At 39.1% G+C, this 23,513-nt stretch overlaps 1 protein-coding gene across 1 annotated transcript in view; it reads right to left on the bottom strand.

Annotated features, from left to right (window-relative positions):
• Positions 1–15,831, bottom strand: part of ccdc57 (coiled-coil domain containing 57) — a 66,970-nt gene extending 51,139 nt beyond the window's left edge. Inside the window, 3 exon segments of the mRNA XM_047338415.1 lie at positions 3,343–3,465; positions 9,772–9,932; positions 15,615–15,831. Coding sequence (XP_047194371.1) covers positions 3,343–3,465; positions 9,772–9,914 — 266 coding nt within the window. The 5' untranslated portion in view covers positions 9,915–9,932; positions 15,615–15,831.
• Positions 15,832–23,513: the final 7,682 nt, after the last annotated feature.

Genomic DNA, 23,513 nt, shown 5'->3' with positions numbered 1-23,513 from the left:
GATCTTAGACTCAGGTACAGCATCTTAAGAGAAAACCGGAAAAGTGGACGCACTCGTCCGGCAAGGTGAGTGATGCAGTCCCAGATAGTTTGCACATACCGGGTGCGAGTACCAATGTGAGATTTAGTTTTACACCGCACGGACACACTTGCAGGTAAGGCTTATCCTCTGCAGCAAAGGTTGACGGTGTTTCTGGTGTACCCATTGCTAGCTAAACCAAACGTGTGCCAGGTAATTAGCCTCTCCTCAGCCGGGCCATGTAAACAGTTGCACTGTTGGGTTGATAGCACTCAGCTCTTTTAGGAGCTGAGTGCTATATAAAGCTACGACTCGGCTAAAGAGTGTGGGGGAACTTTTATTGTGGTGAAACAGTGATGTTACTGCGTGTAACTGGTGTGAAAGCTAACCGTGTAGTGTATTGCTACTCTGTGGGGATAACTTTAAACAGGTGGGTATTGTCACCGACCCACCTTGCAAGTGGGTATATTGCTGCTCTCCTTTCTTGGCTAGCGCTGATGTGTGGCTACTTCAACACTAACCGAGCACCAACAACTACAATTTCTTCTAGCTAACTGTTGCCCAACACACTGAACTACTACCCAGAGCAAAGCATTCAGTGACGAGGTGTGTGCTCGTATCTGTGAACAGTTAAGCTAGGCTCTGGAGCGGCTCTTCCAATGTGGGCTTTGGCTTCTGTGAAGCCAACAGAAGATTTTAAATGATGAATTTCGGTTTGTCAGCACGTTATATAGGGGGGATGCGGGGCCACCTCTCACAACATACACGAAATCAAGGCCAGCCAATAGGCTGGCGTAATGTAATAAAAAGCTCCTGTTTAGGGCATGCAAGGGTGTTTCATAGCAAGACATGAAACAAATCCTAACAAAGAGAACTGAATCTAGATTTAAATTAAATGGTCAAGCTAGTATTACAAAGCCACTTGCTTACTAAAGTGATGAAAAAAAATCCTGGGCTGGCTATATAATAGTGATGATTGGTTTGTGACGCACAAGTGATGTATCAGCTCAGTAGAGTAATGATTAACGTTGATGCTTGTGGATGACTTGTTTTCAGTTCATGCATGTACAGTAGTTCTCCTGCGGAAATTTAGATGATGAAACAATTTTACTGTAACTGGCGTTTTGCATGCCACATTTTTACCTGCCTCAAACAGCAATGTAACAGCATGTACTTATCCATGGCCCTAAAGGGATCTAAACAACTTGAGTGGTCCTACCCTTCACAAAAAAGGCCCTTCAAACGAGGAAGAAAAACTCGGAGTGCTGTTTGCCTTTTCTTGTCTGGTTCTCAATTTATTCCTCCTGGCTCACCATTTAAAAGAATACTTAAAGGGGACATAGCATGCAAATTCCACTTTGTTAGTGCTTCTACAGGTTAATGTGGGTATCTGGCATGTCTACCAACCCAAAAACTCTGGAAAAAAAACACTCGCGCGTTTTGTTATGGTTCCTCTAAGTCAGAAACGTCATGCTTGAGTGACTCGATTGAGCTTCCTGGGTTTTGTGTCGTAACAAGGCACTGGAAGTCTCCCTACATGGCCTTGCCCCCACACTCGTTACGCCGGGTTTACACCGGACGCAGCAAGGCTGCGAGGCAGCGCAGCGCCGTTCCCAAGCACGCAGCCGCCTGGCTGTTCACACGGGACGAGCATTTCTCTGCTGGTCAGCCCGCGATTCACTCACATGTGGCATTTGTCTGGATCGTTGGGACTGGGAGGCTGCAGCAGCTGCTCGGGAGCGACCGCTCGCTCTCCCGTGCGTGAGCTGGAATTTGTGTCAACGCCACACAGCCAGCAGTGTGGAAGACTTCCGCAGTGTTCAGCACTACTGTAACACTGGCACAAACACACAGAGCCCCCCCACTCATTACGCCGGGTTTACACCGGACGCGGAAGCGCCGCTGCGAGGCAGCGCAGCGCCATTCTCAAGCGCGCAGCCGCCTGGCTGTTCACATGGGACGTGCATTTCTCCGCTGGTCAGCCCCATAGACTGTATATATAAGGTCAGCCCGCGATTCTGCTTTCTCCGCTTGTTGTTGTACCCGTTGAATGTCGGGGTTCAGGGGTAAATGATGGTCTTCATAGCCCCCCCCCCACCCCTCTCTTTCTCTCTCTGTCTGACTGCTTGTGTGCTTGTAGTGGATGGGCAGAGGGGGACATTTAATTATGTGATTGGGAAAATTAAAACTCCAGGACAACAGAAGGGGAATACAAAGTATGGGATGCATATTTGATAATTTATATCATATAAAATATGTAATTTATATCATTTAAAATCATGGGGGGAGAGGGGGGAGGGTGGAGCTGGCTCATTAGCATTTAAAGGAACAGGCACTCAAAACAGGTCACTCTGTGGAGGGCTGTTTTATACAGGGTAAAAGGGGTGCTGTTTTAAATGATCCTTGTGGTATTTTGACCAAAGTATGTTACAGACATTTCATTAAGACCCCAAGGAACCATATCAACTTGTGGTAAAATGGGCATGCTATGTCCCCTTTAACCCAAAAATGATAATTCACTCATTATCTACTCACCCCTATGCCAATGGAGGGGTGGGTGAAGTGTTTGATTCCACAAAACAGTTCTGGAGTTTCAGGGGTAAACGGTGTAGCTGCCATGTAGCAGCCGAATCCAATACAATTGAAGATATTAGTGAACTATCTTTAGATGTCAAAAAAAAAATGAACAAAAATAGAACCTGCCTCCATACTGCTCCTGTGGTCTAATCCAAGTGTCCACACGCGCCAACAATCATATTCGACTCTAAACGAGGTCATTTACACCGTGTTTTAAAGCCTAGATGTGTTCTGATATCTTACGACGAGGTGCATTCAAGGACAGTCGGAAATTCTAATGTCCACTAGCTTAGCCACTTCTGGTGGACCTTCAGGCGCAAAACACGGTGGAAATGACCTCGTTTCGACTACAATATGAATCTGGGCTTGCAGATACTTGGATGACACCACACAAGACTAAAAGTCCAACACCTCATTGGAAGATATCAGCAGACACGGTTTACCCCTGAAACTCCAAATGTTTTTTGTGGCAGTAATTCAGTATTACTTGATTGATATAGTCACTGTGTCTACTAGGGCTATTATTGTTCTTCTTTCGCCTCACTTTGAATATCATACAAACATTACCAAGGTGAGCACTGGTTCCACAAAATCACAGTCAACACAATTTTAAAAATTAATGAAAAGAAGAGGCGGACTTCACCATTAGGCAAAGGTCGGCAATTGCCTTGGACCGAACTACCAGGGGCCCCAATGAAGTACTAAGTAACAGAATTTAATTGGTTGCTTCTGCTAAATGAAACATACCTCTTGTGCTCCACACGCAGAGCTCTGGCAGTTATTACATCATATTTCTCCAACTCTTTGTCTCGTTCATCCAGGATTGCAAGGTTGAACTGAAAATCTTCCCTCAGTTGTAAGTAGAGTTCTCTGAGAAAATGCAAAATGACAATTAATTGGCTATCACAAAAACAAAGACCTGAACTAATGTAAGCACAGAGTGTCTTTTGAAGCACGTGGTCTAAATGGACACCTGATGTCATCATTATCATCATTTAATAGTTTTACATCTATACTCAACAGATCATTAAAGCACCACAACCATCCCAATCCTTAATCCCATATCACTAGACTGTATCAGTGTGCTCTAATATCTGTGGTTATGACATCCTTAGAGAGAGGTGTCGCCCCATCTGAACAACATCACAGGCCCCACGCTGGACATCCTCTCGTCTCCCTACCAAGAAAACAGGTCAGTGGACGATACAATCAACCTGAAATTGCACTTTATTCTGCACCACCAATTGTTTTGGAGCTAACGCAGCACACTGTATCCATCCCTATCTGTCAGTAAATCAGCAACTACCTAACAGACAGGTAGTAGCAGGTAAGGTGGTTGAAACAGTGAAATTGGTTCTTTTGAATGTTGCAAGTCAGATAATTTCAACGGAGGTGATGATGGAGAGCCCAGAGCCCAGAGCCCAGTGTCTGGAGTGCGGCTTGACACTTTCAAATGAGGCGCTGAAGCCTTCCAAACTTACGCTGGGTGCACCGCAAAGGGGGGCTATGAAGACCATCATCATTTACCCCCATTTACCACAGAGCATACAACAACCAGCAGAGAAAGCAGAAGTGGCCACAGGGATTGGCTTTGTTGTAGATATTTAATACAATTAAGATATAACAAAGACTAGAATCAATTAGCCAAAAACAATTTGGGATATATATGTTAATGGACCCTGGACCACTACATGTATGAAAAGGTGGGCCTTGAGGTTAAAAAGGTTGAGAACCCCTGCCCTAGAGGCCTTTCGCAGATATTGCGCTCAAAAGGCAATAAATTTGCCTTCTGAGGTCATCATAACCTTGACCTTTGACCCCTAAATCTAATCAGATCATTTTTGGGTCCAAGTGAATGTTTTTGCCACATGTAATGAAATTCCCTTAATGCATTCCTGATATATCACGTTCACAAGAATATGAGGTCACATGACCTTGAACTTTTGACTTCAGCCACTAAAATCTAATCAGTTCATCTTTGTATGTTATTAAAGAATTTGAAGAAATTACCTCAAGCTGATCTTAAGATATCATGTTTAAGAAAAACATGAGGCTCCTTTGACATTGACCCTTGAATACCAAAATCTAGTGTTATCCTTAAGTCTAGGTGAATATTTGCACCACATTGAAAGAATTTCCTCAAGACGTTCATGAAAATGGGACAAACAGACAACCCCGAAAACATACTGCCTTCAGCCACTGGCTGTTGCCAGCGCAGAGGCATAAAAACGTAAGAAATGTAGCTGTGTCAGTACTGGTATGAAAGGACCTGTAACTTTTAACGGCTGTGGCTCAGGGGATAGATTGGTCATCCTCCAGAGGGTCGGCATTTCAACCCCTGTCTTTCCCATTCCGCATGCCGAAGTGTTCTTGGACAACCCCAAAACCCCAAAATTTAGAAAATACTGCACATAGATGCACTGTATGAATGTGTGTGAATGGGTGAATAGCAAAAGCAGCGCATTGAGTGGTCATCAAGACTAGAAAAGTGCTATATGAATACAGACTATTCACCATTAATAGTACTGTTGTCAATAAAATGTGAGCACAGTAGCACTGCTCTGAAACATAAAGAAGTACTAGAAAATTCCTCCCGAACCCAAGACCACTGATTCACTGTCCAAGTGACATTTGTGTGGGAAGAGAGAGATCTAAGGCCTAGCGCAGCTCCCGAAAAATCACTCCTTTTCAAAAACTATAAGACACCATGAGAATCCAAAGACTTTGCCGAACACACAAATATATTTTTTATTGGTTAGAGTCAAAAAATGTGACCGTGGGAGGGAGTTAGAAAAGTGTGAGTTTGGGGCTCTAACCCTAACCCCACTGGGGATGACAGATCTATGCTCTGGCTCAGCCCTCGAACAACTTGCGATTATTCAAAAACTATTAGTCCTATCTGTGAAATAAAAACACAGTGAGAATCCCAAGACTTTGCCGAAAACACAGATACATTCTTATTTATTGGTAATAGTCAAATAATGTGACCATGGGAGCGAGTTAGAAAGGTTTGACTTTGTAGCTCCTTCCAGAAATTTCCTCTCAAAATTAACATTAGACCCAATGGAGAGGGGCAACGGAAAACTAAAGTTAAATAAATGGATACAGCCCAAAGTTTTTGATCGAAACATCATGTATGACAACCTCCATTTGTGGCTCTGAGAGCAGTCTTAACACACAAAAAGTAGCTGAATATCAGTCTTTTTCTCACTCTCGCTCTTTTGATATAGAGACCTTGAGTCCCATTCATTGGTTATGGCCGCTTTATCGCGATTTTTTAGCGAACTGCCAGACGAAAGTCTTAGAAATGTCATAGCACACCATTCAACATAATTATGTTTTTTTTATATCTCTTGTGTATGTGCAATAAAGAGTAGCAGGACGAAATCTTTTACGGAAGAAGAAGGATAAGCATAAGTATACACTGCAAGGCAAGCTGCACACACCACTAGGCAACATAATACATGCACATAATAGGTATACAGAATAGTAATATGTAATGCATTGCATAGCTCCATTGAGATTGACCATTTTCTCAATAGCTCTGTAAACTCATTACGATTAACATTATACTCCATAGCGCCTCCAAAAAAGAAGTATTAAACATAGTAAATTAGCTCCCTGGTATAATTCCAACTCACATGAATTAAAACAAGCTACAAGAAAACTAGAAAGGAAGTTGCACTTGAAAAATTGGGTTGAAAATCATCTAGCCTGGAAAGATAGTCTTGAAGTATATAAGAAGGCCTATTACTCCACATTAATAGAAGAAAATAAAAACAACCCCAAGTTTCTCTTCAGCACTGTAGCCAGGCTGACAGAGAGTCACAGCTCCATCGAACCCAGTATTCCTCGATCCCTAAATAGCAATATCTTTATGACCTTCTTCAACAATAAAATATTTAACCATTCTAAATAAAGTCTACCATCTCCTGCCCTCAATTGATGCTAATACATCATCAACCATAGAAATCTCAGGAAAAGCTGAGACTGACCAGCTGACCACAATAATTGTCTAAACCCACAACTTGTATCTTAGATCCCATTCCTACAAAGTTACTTAAAGAAATTCCCTAATTAACAGTACTTTACTGAATCCAATCAATCTATCATTATCATCAGGATATGCACCACAGTCCTTTAAGCTAGCTGTAATCAAACCCCTTCTCAAAAAACTCACCCTGGACCCGGAGGTTTTAGCCAACTACAGACCAATATCCACCCTCCCCTTCCTGTCTAAAATCCTTGAGAAGGTTGTCGCCAAAGTGAGTTCCTCCAGGAAAGTTATGTATATGAAGACTTTCAGTCAGGCTTGTTCAGCATAGCACGGAGACAGCCTTGGCAAGAGTCATCCTTCTAATAGCTTCAGATCAAGGGTTTGTGTCTGTTCTGGTCCTGTTAGATCTTAGTGCAGCATTCAACACTATTGATCATCAAATAATATTACAGAGACTAGAATAGTTAATTGGCATTTAAGGAACCGCCCTAACCTGGTTTAAATCCTATTTTCAGATCGATTCCAATTTGTGCAAATTAACGATGAGTCATCTGTGCGCACCAAAGTTAGCCATGGTGTTGCTCAGGGCTCTGTGCTCGGCCCAATTTTTTCTCATTATATATGCTTCCATTAGGAAACACTATCAGGACAGACTCTGTACATTTTAACTGCTATGTGGATGACCCAGTTATACCTATCAATAAAACCAGTGTAACAGTGTAATCAATTAACTAAACTTCAAGCATGTTTCAAGAACATAAAAAGCTGGATGACTCGCGATTTTCTCTTATTAAACTCAGATAAAACAGAGGTTCTAATACATGGCCCTAAACACCGTAGAAATACATAATCTAATGGCATAGCTGTGCTTGATGACATTGCCCTTGCTTCCAGTGAAACAGTCAGGAATCTGGGAGTCATCTTTGATCCTGATTTGTCCTTTGATTCTCACTTAAAACAAATTTTTAGGACTGCCTTCTTTCACTTACGTAACATCTCAAAAATCAGACATGTCCTGTCTCAAAAAGATGCAGACAAAATAGTCCGAGCCTTTGTTTCATCCAAAATAGATTTTTGACTCTGCAGCTTGTCCAAAATCAGCCATCAAGCTCCTCTCCTTTGGAATCATCTCCCAGTTTCAGTTCAGTAGGCAGAAACCCCCTCTACGTTTAAAGAGTAGGCTTAAAACCTTCATATATGATTAAGCTTATAGTTAGAGCTGGTTCAGGCTTATCTTGGACCTGCTCTTAGATATGCTGGTATAGGTCTAGAACAGACATGGGCAAAGTACGGCCCCCGGGCCGTATACGCGGCACATCGGAGCCTTCCGCGTCATGTGTGAACCCTCGCGCCCTGCACCGATAGTTTCGGCGTCGAGTCTATTTAACAGAGCCACGTTTCCAAACCGAAGATGCTGACTTTGTTTGGCTCGACTTATGTGTGTGAGCAGATATTCAGCGTCATGAACGCCAACAAAGCCCGTCACAGATCAAAGTTAATGGATCAGCACCTCAGATCTATCCTGAGAATTGCCACAACCAAAATAACTCCAGACTTGGATGCACTGGCAAAAATGGGAGATCAACAACACTGTTCCCACTGAAACTGAAAGTGATGATGTGTTGCTGCAGCGAGGTTGGAGCCAAATCTCCGACACACAGCCTGCTCTAACCTGTTAATGTAGATAATAAAGAAGTTCAAGTGAGGTAATTGGTTTGGGCGCAGGCCTCAGATGTTTTCATGATGTTTGATCAGTCACGTTACGATATTTTTTTGTATTGTTCATGTTCGTGCAATTTGTTAAATTGCCTTGCAAATAAATGCTTTGCTACCTGTTAAAGGCCAAATCCTTTAATGTAATGATTTTTACATGTCATTTATATTAGTTCACACAAACACTCCATCCATCTGTTCCTGGCCCGGCCCCTCTGTCAAATTTTAGAACCCATTGTGGCCCGCGAGTCAAAAAGTTTGCCCACCCCTGGTCTAGAATGTCAGGGGACACATGACACATGGAGCTTCTCTTTCGTCTTCCCCCTCTTTATCACATTAAAAACATTCTCTGAAGTTTCTATGTTCTTTTTCCCATGTTAATACGTTTTTTTTTTGGTTTTTTTCCTAACTCTTGTTGAGGGTTAAGGACAGAGGATGTCGCACCAAATTGTGATTAGTGAATATGGGCTGTACAAATAAAATTTGAGTGATTTGGTTGATTGAACTCACCATGCTTTAATTGATCAGGGCTGCTCCATTTTTGCAATGCACCTTGCATGAAGGTAACTTTTTTGGTACTTCTAGACCAGCAACGAGTTGGTGCCACTACGGAACCAGTTTTTACTGGCCGAGAGCCAGTTCTTTGGCCATCAAAACACAAAGAACTGGTTTCAGATTAGGCACTGGCTCTGAAATGGCCCTGGAACTGCCTTGGCGGAAAAGGGTTATATGACACCAGTGTACCGACCAATCCTACGTTCAGTGCCAATATTACTGTTCTAGCCCCATAGGCCACAGGCTGTTGCCAGCATAGAGTGGCAACAGTCTGTGGCCTATATGTTTTGATTTTGTAATGTTGGCTGGACACAAAACATAATTTGAAGATGCCAACTTGGGCTCTGGGAAATGTGACTGTAATTGTTTGCTCATTGTAGAAACTGTTGGGTTCTTCTAAAATATTGCAGGGTTTGACCTTACGATGTAAAGTTCCTGGAGATAATGTATGTTGTAATTTGATGCTATACAAATAATATTTAAATGAACTGATTTGAATCTATAAACAAATTGTGGACGTTGCCACCGGGACCAGCCAGAGACAAGCTATTCGCTTTTCAGCATAAACAGGCGCATAAATGAACATAAATTAAACCAAACATAAAATTGAACTTCTCTCATATGCTCATATCCAGCCTTTTGAATCTAGGGAGTTATTGGCCAACTAACCTCAGTTGGGCCAATCAACTGTCCCTGGTTCACCTGATCTGATCTTGTTTGTGTTTGTTGAATAGATATCTCTGGCTATGAACTGTGAAGCAGAGGAACTTGACTTAACAGTGGGTAGATTCTATTCACTTCCTGCCAGGGAGTCAACACCAGCCAACAGTTGTCTGAAGGGTCTGTTGGAATTCTTAAAATTTACCTTCCAAGCAGATTCACTGTTACTTTGAAATGAGGTGGATGTATACCTGAGAGTAGAGCACTCCTCCTGGGCCTTTTTGAGAGAACTCTCCAGCTGATGAACCCTTACAGCTTGAAGTTCTTTCCACTCTCTTTCTTTATGTGTCAGCTGGGCCTCAAGATTAAGTCCACTGTCCCCATCTGACTGCATGCTGGTTTTGGGATACACCTATGAACCAAATATATGTTACCACAAACACATTATTCGGGTTAATTTTAGCTTTTTTTCTTGTTGCAATTGTAACAATGTACAGAAATTGATTCTTTTGTAATTTTGTGGAGCGTAATTTTGTGCACATAAACATTTCCAGGGGAAAGTTAAAAGTGATTCCAAAGGTGTATTGCAGCAAGAATCATCAAGTCATTGAGCTCTATATTCATGTGCACCCCTAACAGTAGCCAGGAGACAAAGATTATAGACAACCTATAGATGAAATCAAAACATTTAGGTTCTGTTCTACAAGTAACTAAACATAATTTAAAATCCCAAGGACATAACTGCTATAAAATACAAATATATATAAGTGAATGTTTGTGCCAAATTTAAAGAAATTCCCTCAAGGCGTTCTTGACTAATCACGTTAACAAGAATGGGACGTACGTACGTATGTAGATACAGACGAATGGACAACCCAAAAAATCTAATCAAATTTTTTGCATACGCAGTTCACCTGCCACACGCAACTTGAGATGCAGAAAGCCAGGACATTGGGGTAAATTGACTGCATCGGGATTCATTATCATGATCATTCATGATTCATGATGTATGATTTGTTATCCTATATGTTTCAATTTTAGGAGTAATGAAAAGACAAACAAGGTTTTTCTACCCTTATTCCCACCAATACATAGAACAAGATGGAGAAAATTGATTCACACGTTTCCCACATTGCTGGTTCGATATTTTATCATTTAACTCTTTCAGTAGCAGAATATTTCTGCTCAGGAGTCTGAGGTCTTTTGGAGTACAAGGGGCGCTCCTGAAAAACTTTTATGACTTTATGGTGGCATTAGCCATCCTCTTTGGTGTGGTTTGCTGGGGCAGCAGCATTTCAGCTGCTGACATTAGGTGACGGGATAGACTGATGGGGGGGCAGCTCGGTCCTGGGATACCCCCTTGACCTAGTGGAGGTAGTGGGACAGAAGAGAATAATGGCGAAGCTGTCATTTCGGATGTACAAATCCCACCACTGGCAGGAAACCATCACAGCGCTACCTCTTTCAGCCACAGACCATTCCACACAAAGTTACTGAAGGAAAGGTGTAGACGGTCGTTCCTTCCTCCAGCAGTAAGACTGTACAACCAGAAATGCTCCCAGTAGACCACATGCACAGATTTTTGGACTGCATTTTAGACGCAGGTTTCACTTTTTACCAGTGCAATATTCATTTCTACCTGTGCAATTCATGGCTATTGTGCAGTCTATTGCATGCTTACTTATTATTACTTGTATTTTTATTATTTGTTACTTATTATCTTATCTTATTTAATATCCAATTTGGTTTGAATTCTGTATCATATGCTGGGCATCTCAGTTAACTCTGTCCAAAAATGTGATTGTTTTACAGCATCAAACCAGGTTTGTAGGTTAAATGAGATGAAGGGATTCAAGTGGTCTTGATAAGTTAATGCAAATTTGTGATATCTAATCATTGCTTGTACCGAGATTGCCTCACATCTGCTTTCTTTTTTAAATAGACTTTATTTAATTTAGTCACAGAGAAACATTACATACATATAGAAAAAATGAGGTGTAACATTGAAACAACCATGAAGTGAAAGTATTTCCCCATGGTCTACAAACGACAAATAAAGTCAATATGTACATTTGGTTAATTCTCCACATTATTACAATTTATAAATTAATCAAATGCCAGGGCTTGAGAATCTTTTGTTTTCTTTATTGTTATTGTTGTGTCTGCAGGAGGAAATACTGAGGAAATACTGTTCAAATATCTTAATTATTAAAATTCTAGTTTGTGACATATTGATTTATTTGACCATTCTTGTAATTCTTCTTTTAGTTCACGTTGCATATTTTAATACCTAAGATTGTCATGTCATGTCTATTTTGAATGTTGATTACAAGTCGTGTTTCCTCCACATCCTCTTGCCATTTCCATCCATTTAGCATCATATCCATCACACCAGTGAACTATTGTTTTTAACTGGTTTAACTAATTTGTATTTTAACTGAAATAATCTCTAATATTAGGGACATGCCTCCTCCCTTGTAAATGGTTTTGTATTTATATAGCACTTTTCTAGTCTTGATGACCACTCAAAGCTCTTTACAGTACAGTTTTACATTCACCCATTCACACACACATTCATACAGTGCATCTATTAACAGCACGTTGTTGTTCTATGTGGGGCAATTCGGGGTTCAGCATCTTGCCCAAGGACACTTCGGCATGCAGATGGGGAAGACTGGGGATCGAACTGCCGACCTTCAGGTTGGAGGACGACCGCTCTACCCCTCAGCCACAGCCCCCCTACTTGTTACTTCATATTAACGTGCTATATAGTTTTCTTCCATCAACTACTAATACCATCTACCAAACAAACATCTGTCTGTCTTTCTGTCTGTATGTAGCATGCATATCTCACAAACTGTTCTTATCGACTTCACACCGGGCATGTCTATTGTTAATCACCAGAGGAAGTACAGTGCCGAGTTTGGTGCGATTTGGAAACGGGTTACATTCAATATTAATAAATATTTAATAAAGAAGCAAACAGCGCTGTATAGCAATCAGTCAGCGGACCAAGTTGAACATGTCCTCTACGTCCTTTAATAAACTACAGCAGCAGTCTACAACTGGGTCAAACTGTGGGTAAAAGTCACCGCCAGATTATTTTGATGATTTTATTGTTTTTATTTCGCCAGAATCAGACTGACACAGATATTCATGGGAGTCACTGGTGCTAATCTCTGTCATAGCAACAAAATTCACAGAATCACTTCTGAAGTAGGCTCCAGAGCATTACCACAAGCCAAACAGCCCATTCCAAACAAGCATGTTTACAATGGGCACTGCACTCATTTCAAATAAATTGTGAAATTTGTTCATACCATTCTTGAAATTGACTGGTTAGGACTTAACTGATAGTGACAAATAAATACAACAGTTTAGGTAAAATAGACATCTTTACAATGTCTATTATTGAACAAAGATATTGTGGGGATGTTGACCATGTCCAAAGATCTTCTTTAATTTTCTTGTTTAGAGTTTCATCATTTTTTATACAAGTGACTGGGGCAATGTATTAACCAAACTCCAAAGGTATTTCACTGCTGTATAAACCCATGGGAACTCTTTGCTTAGGAGTCCCTAATCACTCTGGCGTAATCAAATCACGTGGTTGATTTAAGACGTCACCACATAAACACTGAGCCACGTGTTAAGTGCTGACTTAAAAGTCTGTGCTAGTTTTTGGTTGGTGTTAAATGGCCATGGCTTAGGATGGTTCCTTAGTGAGTGAAATGACCCATAAGTGTTTCAGCGGCCGCCAAAATAAGAGCTGTTTGAATTCTCTAAATAATAAGGAAAGGAGAGTCAATGCTCCCTAACTTATCCCCTTTAGCATAGGATACACACTTTTCGAAATGAAAAAAAAGTCCTCGTAATTGCACCTGGGCAGGCCCACATAAATATAAAAATGGAAAAAGCTGTTTTATTCTCTTGACAAGATCCAGAACTTATGTGAATTCCCACATGATGATCTGAGCTTCTGATTTTTTACATTACATTCATTTAGCTGACGCTTTTATCCAAAGCGACTTACAATAAGTACATTCAACCATGAGGGTACAAACCCAGAACGACAAGAATCAAGGAAGTACATTTTTCTTCAAAAATCCCAAACTACAAGTGCAAGATTTCTTCTCTTCATCTACATCTGTCCAATCAGGAATCACAATGAACAACACACTTATTGAACTTAGTTCCCAATGTCATCATAAATATAAATAATAAAATAAATAAAAGTAATTTCAAACTCCTGTTTGTGGAATGCACACAAAAAAGAAATTTCTCCATCTATATTCCACATGTTTATTTGATATATTAATTCAACATTTCAGTTATGATTGTTTTATTTTCATTTTCAATTAAATCTTTTCTGTTGTATTCATGTGAGTAACTGATGGTTACATTTTCTCTCTGTATGAACTAAAAGCATTCTGTTTTGGACAGGAAACTTAACTATAACTGTTGACAAGCCTACAGAGTTCCATACTGTCTGTGCGTATCTTCAGATTTTCTCTGCACCATGAGAAACTCCAACTCAATTTACATGCAGCTTTTTTTTCTAACTTTATTTATAACAGAAGATACACACAGAAAGTAAAGTACTCTATGCTGTAGGCTGTGCGCCAACAGTTATAATAAAGTTTCCTGTCTAAAACAGAATCACAGACACATCCTGAGACATATATCATTTAATATAGAAACAAAAAGGACTGAAATGTTTAAATAATGTAATAAAATGAAGAATATAAATGGAGAAAACCTTATGTAACTGGAGAAATGTATTTGTGTGTGCATTCCACAATCAGGGAATAATGACTTTTACATTTGTAATATAAATACTGTAAATACTTGTAATATAGACAATGTTGTGCTGAAAAAAAGAAATTAAGTAATAGCATGGTAAAATTTATTATATGGTGGACATACTTCGAAAGCAATAAAAAAAGACAAAATAGAACTGCTGCTTAGTGTAAAGCTCAGGTGATGAATGATAAGTAAATATTAATGTATGTATCCTAATATGGACTGAATGTGTAAAGAAGATCTTAAAGGATATGCAGGCAGACATCTTGATTATTTATGTAAGGCAAATCATCATCATTATACAGGACTATTTTATATTCCCTGTTATTTAGCAGAATTCCCTGTATAGTCAATTCTAGTCTCATTACATGTGCCAGAGATTCCATGTAAATTGCAAAAAGGGTTGGAGAGAGGGGGCATCCCTGATGGATGGATCTTTCAAATTTAATGCGATTGGTAAGGCATCCATTTATCTCGATTCTTGCTTTAGGGGCAACATATAAAGCTTTTATATTAATAATGTATTTTCATCAAAGCCAAAATGCTCCAAAACAAATAGGCCCCAATTAATGCTATTCGTTGGTGCATTTTCTAAAATGTTTTTTTTTGTTTTATTTTGTTTCCCATAATCTTGTTTTATCCAGTACACTGCTTAGGCATTACCCTGTTGTTGTGCTGCAAATCATGGTCCATGGTTTGTTTTGAGTTTTCAAGTTTTACCACACAAGAGAATAAAACATCATAAGAAAGAAAATAAACAACTGATAGAAAAAAAAACCTCAGTGAGTTTACATATGAGATTTTTGTTTTGAAATTTTGCAGCCTTGGAACAACGGCCTATTTTATTTGTATCCATGGTTTACAGCCATGTCCCTAATTCCACATATTATTGATTACTTGATATTAAATTCATTCTTGGTGACTTCAATCTCTGAGATGAAGAGTATCTGCAGTTGCAGTGAAGGCTGCATCAAAACAGGAGAATAAATGTGTAGACTCACTGAATAATGGTACTAACGGTAAACAATAATATCCCATTTTGGTTTGAACTCATTATGAGTAATTTTAATTTTGTGTCTGTGTTCATGTGATCGGTTACAGCTAGCTTGCCTGATTCACCAGAGTTGATTGTTTGATTTCCAAAAGATTAGACTCTTGCATACAATATGCGCACACACACACACACACACACACACACACACACACACACACACACACACACACACACATACACACGCGCGCACGTACACACATGCACACACAGGCAAAACAAAGTAATTAGGTAGCCTACCACGAGTAGCTTCAGCCTTTGTTGCGCTGGTAAACTTAAAAGTGATAGTAGTAAACTTAGCACTGTGTTTCCAAACCAAATCTGTATACGTCCCAGTCAATACAACAAGTCCCGATCGAACAAATATCCGTTAAACTGTTAACAATATATATAATTTAACAAGCTGAAGTCGACCTTAACTTAAACCTGGCGAGTCGTTCTGTGGTGGAAATGTATCCTTGGAAACCGTACGTCTGACAATCAGTCCCTCTGCTACTGAGACAGACAATGGTTCCGTGTCCTACCCATAGGGTCCTACCGTAAAATACGTTTTTTTCTTTCATTCTACTACTTCAGTTTCTATCGCCGCCATAGATGTTAAGTGTTTTCCTCGGCGTTTGTTTGTTTGATTATTTGTCTGTGAGTTAGTAGCATTACACAAAAACTGTGCATGTATAATGCATGACTCTAGATGACAAGAATCATTCATATTTAGGGACTAATACGTTCATGCAAACAATTAGGTGCGGCTTGAATAAATTAAAGGGAACTGTTGGGCATTGGAGGAGGTAAACGCTCTTCTGAGTGCTATTCTAGACGCATTTAAAATGACAACTGCGAGATGTGAGTGTAAGCATCATTGAAGCGCCAGTGAGACAACCGACAGCAGGACAGGTAGGCTACACAGACAGGGGCGGTGTCGAAGTATATCTCCCCATTTCAATGGCCTGTAAAAGCTTATTGAATCAAAATGTCAATATTACATATCAGGTGCACTATATGTCCAGCGTTACATACCGAAAGAGTGAATTTGTCGTCTAATTCATTGTTCTTCTTCAGATACTGCAAGGACCTAACCTATTATGAAGTTTTTCTGACAGATCCAGGGGATGAAGTGCAGACAACGGAACATGGGTAAGGGGCGGAGTTTTCGAAAACCATTAAAGGACTGTCCGCACTATAAAACAGATACAACAGAAGCGCGTGGTGGGTGTGGTGTTCTCCACACAGAAATTGATGCAATCTGTAATGCCGTTTGTGAGGCTGTCAATGTCCATGGCCCTTTATTTTGAACGTCTAAAATTACATTTGTTAGGGAAAAATAAATAAATAAACAGCTCTAAAAACTTTCGGGAGGACTTTCACAATTGGATATTGTGTAATAATTATGGTGTTGACTTACAAAAACATTAAATTTGGCCTTAGAATTTTTTGCATAAATGTAAATTTCTCAAAACCACCCCACGCTTTATTGTACTTTTGACAGAACAGTTTATTTTCATGGATCATTGAAACTAAACCAAAAAGCTGCACTTTTATATGAATATATGTTAAATGTATCTTTCGACTGGACCCCAAACAGATATTGAAATTATTTACTTACTTACTCACTTACTTAATTTTTTCTTTCTTTGTATTATTATTTGTTTAATTTGCATTTTGGTTTTCTGTTTATTTTTTAACCTTGCTCTGTACTTGTACTGGTAACTGTTGATTTTGCTGTAATTGCTCAGTCCTTAACTGAAGTCTGTTTTTCTTAAAAAAGCTTGTAAGATTTTAATTTTGCAATAAAGAAAGTAAGAAAAATAAACTTTACGAGGCAGAAGAGGTGACCATTGCACATGCAATCAAGGAGGTGCTTCTGCACATCCGCTGGCGGCGGTCCGTCATCTTATCTGCAGCAAGGTACTCATTTTTAGTTCTGATGATGATGTTGTGATAACTTGTGAACTATAAATTAATATGTTTGTTGTTCATTGTGAATCCTGACTGGACAGATGTGACAGAGAAGAAATCAGGAGCTCAGACAAAAGTTCTGGAGGATCATGTCATGAGAATAAAACAACAAAAGTGGGTGTGTCAGTGTCATTAGTTTCCATCAGTATTTCAACTGCTGCAGACTAAAACAAAAACCCAGAATTTGGCCAACTAAAAGGTTGATATAAAATTAAGGGATTATAAATGCCACAAAAAGTGATAAAACTGAAATGTATTAGTGTAGCTGGAGCCTTGGTGTCATAACTTTTAGTGTCTCTTATTGTAAATAGTAGTTTTATATTTGGATGTAAGTGCTTATATTGTCTCAAGGTTATTGTTTTTTGTTCTCTCAAGACTATAGTTATATTTATTTGTTGTACAAGAACCACCAAAACAATAATCAGTTCAGCAAACTTTATGGATAATAAAGGATAATAAACTATAAACTAAGGAGCTGCCTGCTCCTTGGCAGGCAGCTCCTTAGTTTATAGTTTATTATCCCCCCATTCCTTAATGGGAGGATAATAAACTATATTGTGTTTAGAACAGCAGCAAAAGGTAACACTTGGAAGCTGAACAGATGACCAAAAAGACACAAGTGAGGCAGGGATGGTTGGACTCAGGTGAAACACATCAGGGCAGGTCAGAAAATAACAAAAGCAGAAAAACTTTACAATTACAGGAAATAAAACAGCCAACAGACACAAGTAATATCAATATAAAACAGGAAATAATAAGACTGTCATTTGCAGGGTACGAGAGTTTGTCAGTTATATGCATTACACTCTCAATCTTTACCATCAACAGACGTGTTGTGTATACTGTACTCTAGTTTTAATGTAGTGGCTGATTGTTGTATCATTTACATTCTGAATCATTGTTCACCACCCTAATGAACTATCTTAACTCAGCTGACTGATGCTGAACTGCAGAGGGAGCCAAAGAGAGGGTTTAGAGACTGTAGGCCTTGTACTCTCTAAACATTTCAACTATCTACATCTGCCTTGTGCTTTTAGTAAATATTCATTTAAAGACACATTACAACAAAGTACCAACATCCAGAGCTCCATGTATATGCATACTGTTGTGCAAGGTATGTTGACCCCCTTATGTTTTTAGATATTTAGATGGATATAACCTGCAGAATGTTTGACAAAAGTATTTGCTAAATAAAATTACAATCTTGCTTACTCACTTACTTGCCTGAACAATATGATAAGAAGAAATTGTAGATACTGTAAACAAAACTTAACAGATTTCTTCTTTCTGTATTAAAAAAAGACTCCTGCTGCTCAAAATGCATTTCCCTACAGATGGCTGCTATAAAAGAGACATATATATAAAACAGAAGAATTTTAATATTTGTTGGCATATTCCCAGAGTGTAGACCAGCATATTTGTGTATATATGTGTATGACATAATTTTGTAAAAAGTATATAAGCAGGAGTGACATTTTGTCATAAAACACTTTTGGGGACATTACATAGATTTGCATATAGTTTCTCACCTAAAGTAAATACTGTAAATTGCAATATGTTACACTATATCTGATCACTATATTTTCTTTAAAATGAAAGGTGAAAATAGGAAAATTTATAAAAAATATTATTTATTTATTTATCAGGTGTAGGCTATAGTTCTAAGTACCTGTTTGATGTGCTTGTGTTTGAAATTAACTGATAAAAACCCTAAAAGTTGAAATTGTGGAAATTATTTTAAAACTTTATTTCTGAGGAGGTGTATAGCTCACCTGTTAGAGCTGCTACCCCAATGAGGCAAGGCCTCAACCTGTAGAGGCCTGAGTTCAATTCTACATGTCCTCCCCCACTCTCTTTCTATCCCCCTTTCACAAACTTACTCTGTCCTATCCACAAAAAAAGCCCCAAAAAAGCAACAGCTTAAATATATTTGTTTAAATGCAGCTTTTTCTGAAAGGAGCAACCAGATTTCTGCTGTTGCAGCTAACAGTAATGGACAGTGGGCTTGACTTTGAAAAGGTTGTTGTAGGTGTATGTGTGTCTCTGTAAAGAGCTCTTGTCAGCAGGACAAAAGGCTGTGATGGGTGTTTGAGTGTCTCTCTCAGTGTCTAGTTTACTCAGCTACATTCACCACTTACACTGGCTTGCTCACTCATAGACATCAGACATGCATGATTATTGCTCAGTAGACATAAACCTCTCAGCTCTCTCTTCTGTCTCCATCAAGTGGACACATTTTATGGAGTACAAGGAGGAATGTGTACACGCTCTTCTACCTTTATCCACCACCTTTTCATTATTGTTTTCTTCTCCTCTATAGACAAGTTTTGTAGATGTAATCTCAAAGATTTTTCTAATCCCACAAAAATCTGTTTCTTTCTAAAATAAGTGTATTCATCCCTACAGTAAAGTTTCAAACGTTTTTTTGTCTCTGATACTGGAAGTGTTCAATGGCCATGAGTGAGGAGACCATGGTGATTGTTAAATGTGTGCAGGTGAGTAAACATCTAACTGAGTTCTTCTTTGGAAAATAAACAAAATACCAAAGCAAGACATAATTTAATCAAATGTATCCTGCTAAATGGTGGGGCTGCAGTCTACCTGATGAATGACGACTCCTGTTAAAATGTTTGCAGTGTAGTCTCTGTTTGCACAGTTGTGGCGTCTTCACCTCTGTTCCTCTGAAAGAGGAGATCCATCTCATCCTGCCATGCAGGTTTATCAAACACAGAACAGACATTTGTGACACTAGTCTTCCTTTGTCTTGTTCAGGCTCGAGACAGGGTGAAAAATATTCTCAACTTGGGAAATGAGAAGTAATTTAACAGCCAGTAGTTTATCTGTGTTTGTGAACCTGTAAAAAGATTCAAGATTCAAATGGATCAAATTTGCAGATGAAGTAAATATATGTACTTATAGTGAAGAAATAATTAGAGAAAAAATGTGCAAAAATTATGTGGCATTTATGTTATTTTGCTGTTGAGGTTTTACAAAACCTCTAAGAAATGAACAGTTCTTAAGCTCCTTTTAGTGGCTCTCATGAACCTTTGGATTAAATAAACTGAGTTTGCTGATGTGCTAAATCAAGATCTAGAACAGCCACTAAATAGATTTTGAAATAAGACTTGAATATAAGTCAGCTTTTGTTTTCAAGGTCTACAATGGACTTACTTACTTTTATTTTACTTTTACTTTTACTTTTACCTTTATAAATATTTACGTGGTACAGGTTCATCAAACAAAACAATCAGTGTTTGTTCTTGGTCTGTCACAGTAAAAAAAATAACAGAGAGTGATGCTACCATTGTGTTATTGAGTCCCTCCAAATAAAAGGTTTAATATAAACTTATTTACTTTACATCAGATTTGTATAGGTCACTGCTTCACTCTTAAAATAAATGTACATTCACACTCTATGGACAAATAAATAGTTTTCGATCACAACCAGAAAATATAAGCAAAAAGTATTAAATAAAATACAACTCATAGGATCAGCATTGCAGTATTAATCTTTATTTACAGTGAATATTTTTATATTTTGAGGCCCTGATATGACATACATTGGCCTTCAGGTACTAATTCTAAATACGTGGTTGGCCATTTCACTCTTTTGGCTTGCACTCTTTCTGTCTCTTTTTCCTCCTATTCAATGCATACTGTCAATCAGCTGTCAACTGCAGTCAAAGTGGTCCTCAATGCAACTTTAAATAGAATATGTGACGATTTGATCAGGCTGAAGTTCTTTAAGGTATGCTTGGTGTGTCAAGTCTTTTAAAGAACACTTTGCCTTTAGAGGTTAACTGTTTTGGTATAATCTCGTATGTAACCTCGTCACCGTGAACATGTGTCTGTGCAGGCTGCTAATCCAGTCCGTCATTGTTGTGAAATTGGCCCAGTGTTCATTTAGAAAGGGGAAGTGAGAGATAGGCACACACACACACACACACACATATGGGTGTTCAGCAAAGCAGTGTAGCCATACACCCTGCATGTGTGCTCTTAGATAGCTTGTTATTTTTTAATAGCAGAACATGTGTTGTTACCGATAGGCAAATCCTCTGGGTGCCGTCACTGACGGCTGCATTCTGTGAAGAAAGAATGTCCACATGACTCAGCAGACACAGAGACAGGCAGAAAGACAAAGAGTAAGAGGGAAGAACCCAAGAGAGACAACATGGATAATAAAACAACTTGTCTTTATTATTTATAAGTTTCTTTTTAAATATGTTGATTACGTTTGTGTGATCATACATGCTCACATAAACTGTAAAATATTTCTGCTTTGTCTAAGAAAACAAAGGCTAAAGGAATCTCTTAGAATAGATGGCAGTACAAAGGTTTAATTTCCACCTGGTATGTCTATTGGGCCATTATTGTAGCAAAACTATTGACAAATGTGAGTCAGATTTGAAAATGTGTAAAGAAAATATCTTCAAATATTTATTCAGATTTGAAAGTGTATTTATATCTGTAAATGTGAAGTACAATCTGTAAACCCATACTTGGAGATTAATGGCTGAAAAGTGTAAGTATTTTGCTTCAAGAGCTGAAAATATAGTCATCAGTCATCAGTTTCTGCTCAGACCCTTTCAATTGGGTGTTTTTTACATGTGACTTTTGCTACCCTTCTGCTGTGGCAGATCCGTAAATGTGTGCAGCCATCTGCAAATATGTGAGGAGACTTTTTGCGTTTTCAGTAGCTGCAGCCGTCATACCACTAGGTGGCGGTAGCAGTTTGTAGTGGCTATAGCAGCGTAACACCAAAGTCCATTCACAAATTTCCCTTCTCAACACATATTTGTCCGTCATAGTCCTGGTCGAAACCGTTGTACTGTTTTCACTTTTATTAGTCTGTCAGTCATCTTGGAAGATGTTCCGCCCAGTGCGGCCTTGAATATTGGGCTCAGCACAGCTTAGTTTGGCAAACAGAAACACTGCGCTCCGGCTGCGTTTATGTTTTTTCCGACCTATCTGCTGTCTGTGGTCCACCAGGCACTACTGCCACCTAGTTGTATGAAGGCTGTACCTCCTGAAAACACAGACAAATCTCCACACAAATTTACAGATCGCTGCAGACATTTGCAGATCTGTGAAGGCAGAAGTGTCGCAAAAGTCACATGTAAAAAAACAGCCAATTGAGAAACTGATGACTTGTCTGTATTTTCAGCTCTTAAAGCAAAAAGCAAAATACTCAGACTTTTCAGCCATGCAGCTTCATGTCTGCATTCTAAATACAGATTTGCAGATTCTTTTACACATTCACAAATCTGATTACAATCAGACAGATTGAGACACACATTGCAACAATAATGGCCCCATATATGTCCCCCTCAGTTTTCAAGATCCCATTTCCTGAGATGCTCACCAGGCTGAGGAACATTATTGGTAATGGTAATGGTTTTGCATTTATATAGCACTTTTCTAGTCTTGATGACCACTCAAAGCTCTTTACAGTACAGTTTTACATTCACCCATTCACACACACATTCATACAGTGCATCTATTAGCAGCACTTTGTTGTTCTATGAGGGGCAATTCGGGGTTCAGCATCTTGCCCAAGGACACTTCCGGTGAAGACTGGGACCTTCAGGTTGGAGGACGACCACTCTACCCCTCAGCCACAGCCGCCCCTATATAGTGGACAAATATAATGTTGTTGTATGTTGTACCAAGAAATAAGATGAGTGTTGACACCCTGCTTTCGTGCAAACAGGCTTATTTCTGTAAAATATCAAACATGTAAAATAAAATTAAACACGCCCAGTTCGGATCTTACTTCAGATCTTGTTCATCTGTCATGAGTCTGCTCTTTTAAACAATAGACTGTTTCCGATCGTGATGGTGTATCCTGATCATGGTAGCTGCTGACCATGGACTATGATTACAACATCTTTCTGATGTTCTCCATTACACGTGGTATCTATTGCACTTCTGTCCGTCCTGGAAGAGGGATCCCTTACATGTGGCTCTCTCTGAGGTTTCTACCTTCTTTTTAACCTGTTAAAAGTTTTTTTTGTAGTTTTTCTTTACTCGTGTTGAGGGTGAAGGGCAGAGGATGTGACACCTTGTTAAAGACAAATTGTGATTTGTGAATATGGGCTATACAAATAAAATTAGATTTATTGATTGATTCTCCTACCCTAACAGCTGTTGCCTAGCAACAGAGCTACTGACGAAATAGTT

Source organism: Hippoglossus stenolepis, chromosome 21 (genome assembly GCF_022539355.2).
Source record: "Hippoglossus stenolepis isolate QCI-W04-F060 chromosome 21, HSTE1.2, whole genome shotgun sequence".
Classification (NCBI taxonomy): domain Eukaryota; kingdom Metazoa; phylum Chordata; class Actinopteri; order Pleuronectiformes; family Pleuronectidae; genus Hippoglossus; species Hippoglossus stenolepis.
Note: the sequence above shows the minus strand (reverse complement) of the source record. Positions and strands in the feature narration are given on the sequence as shown.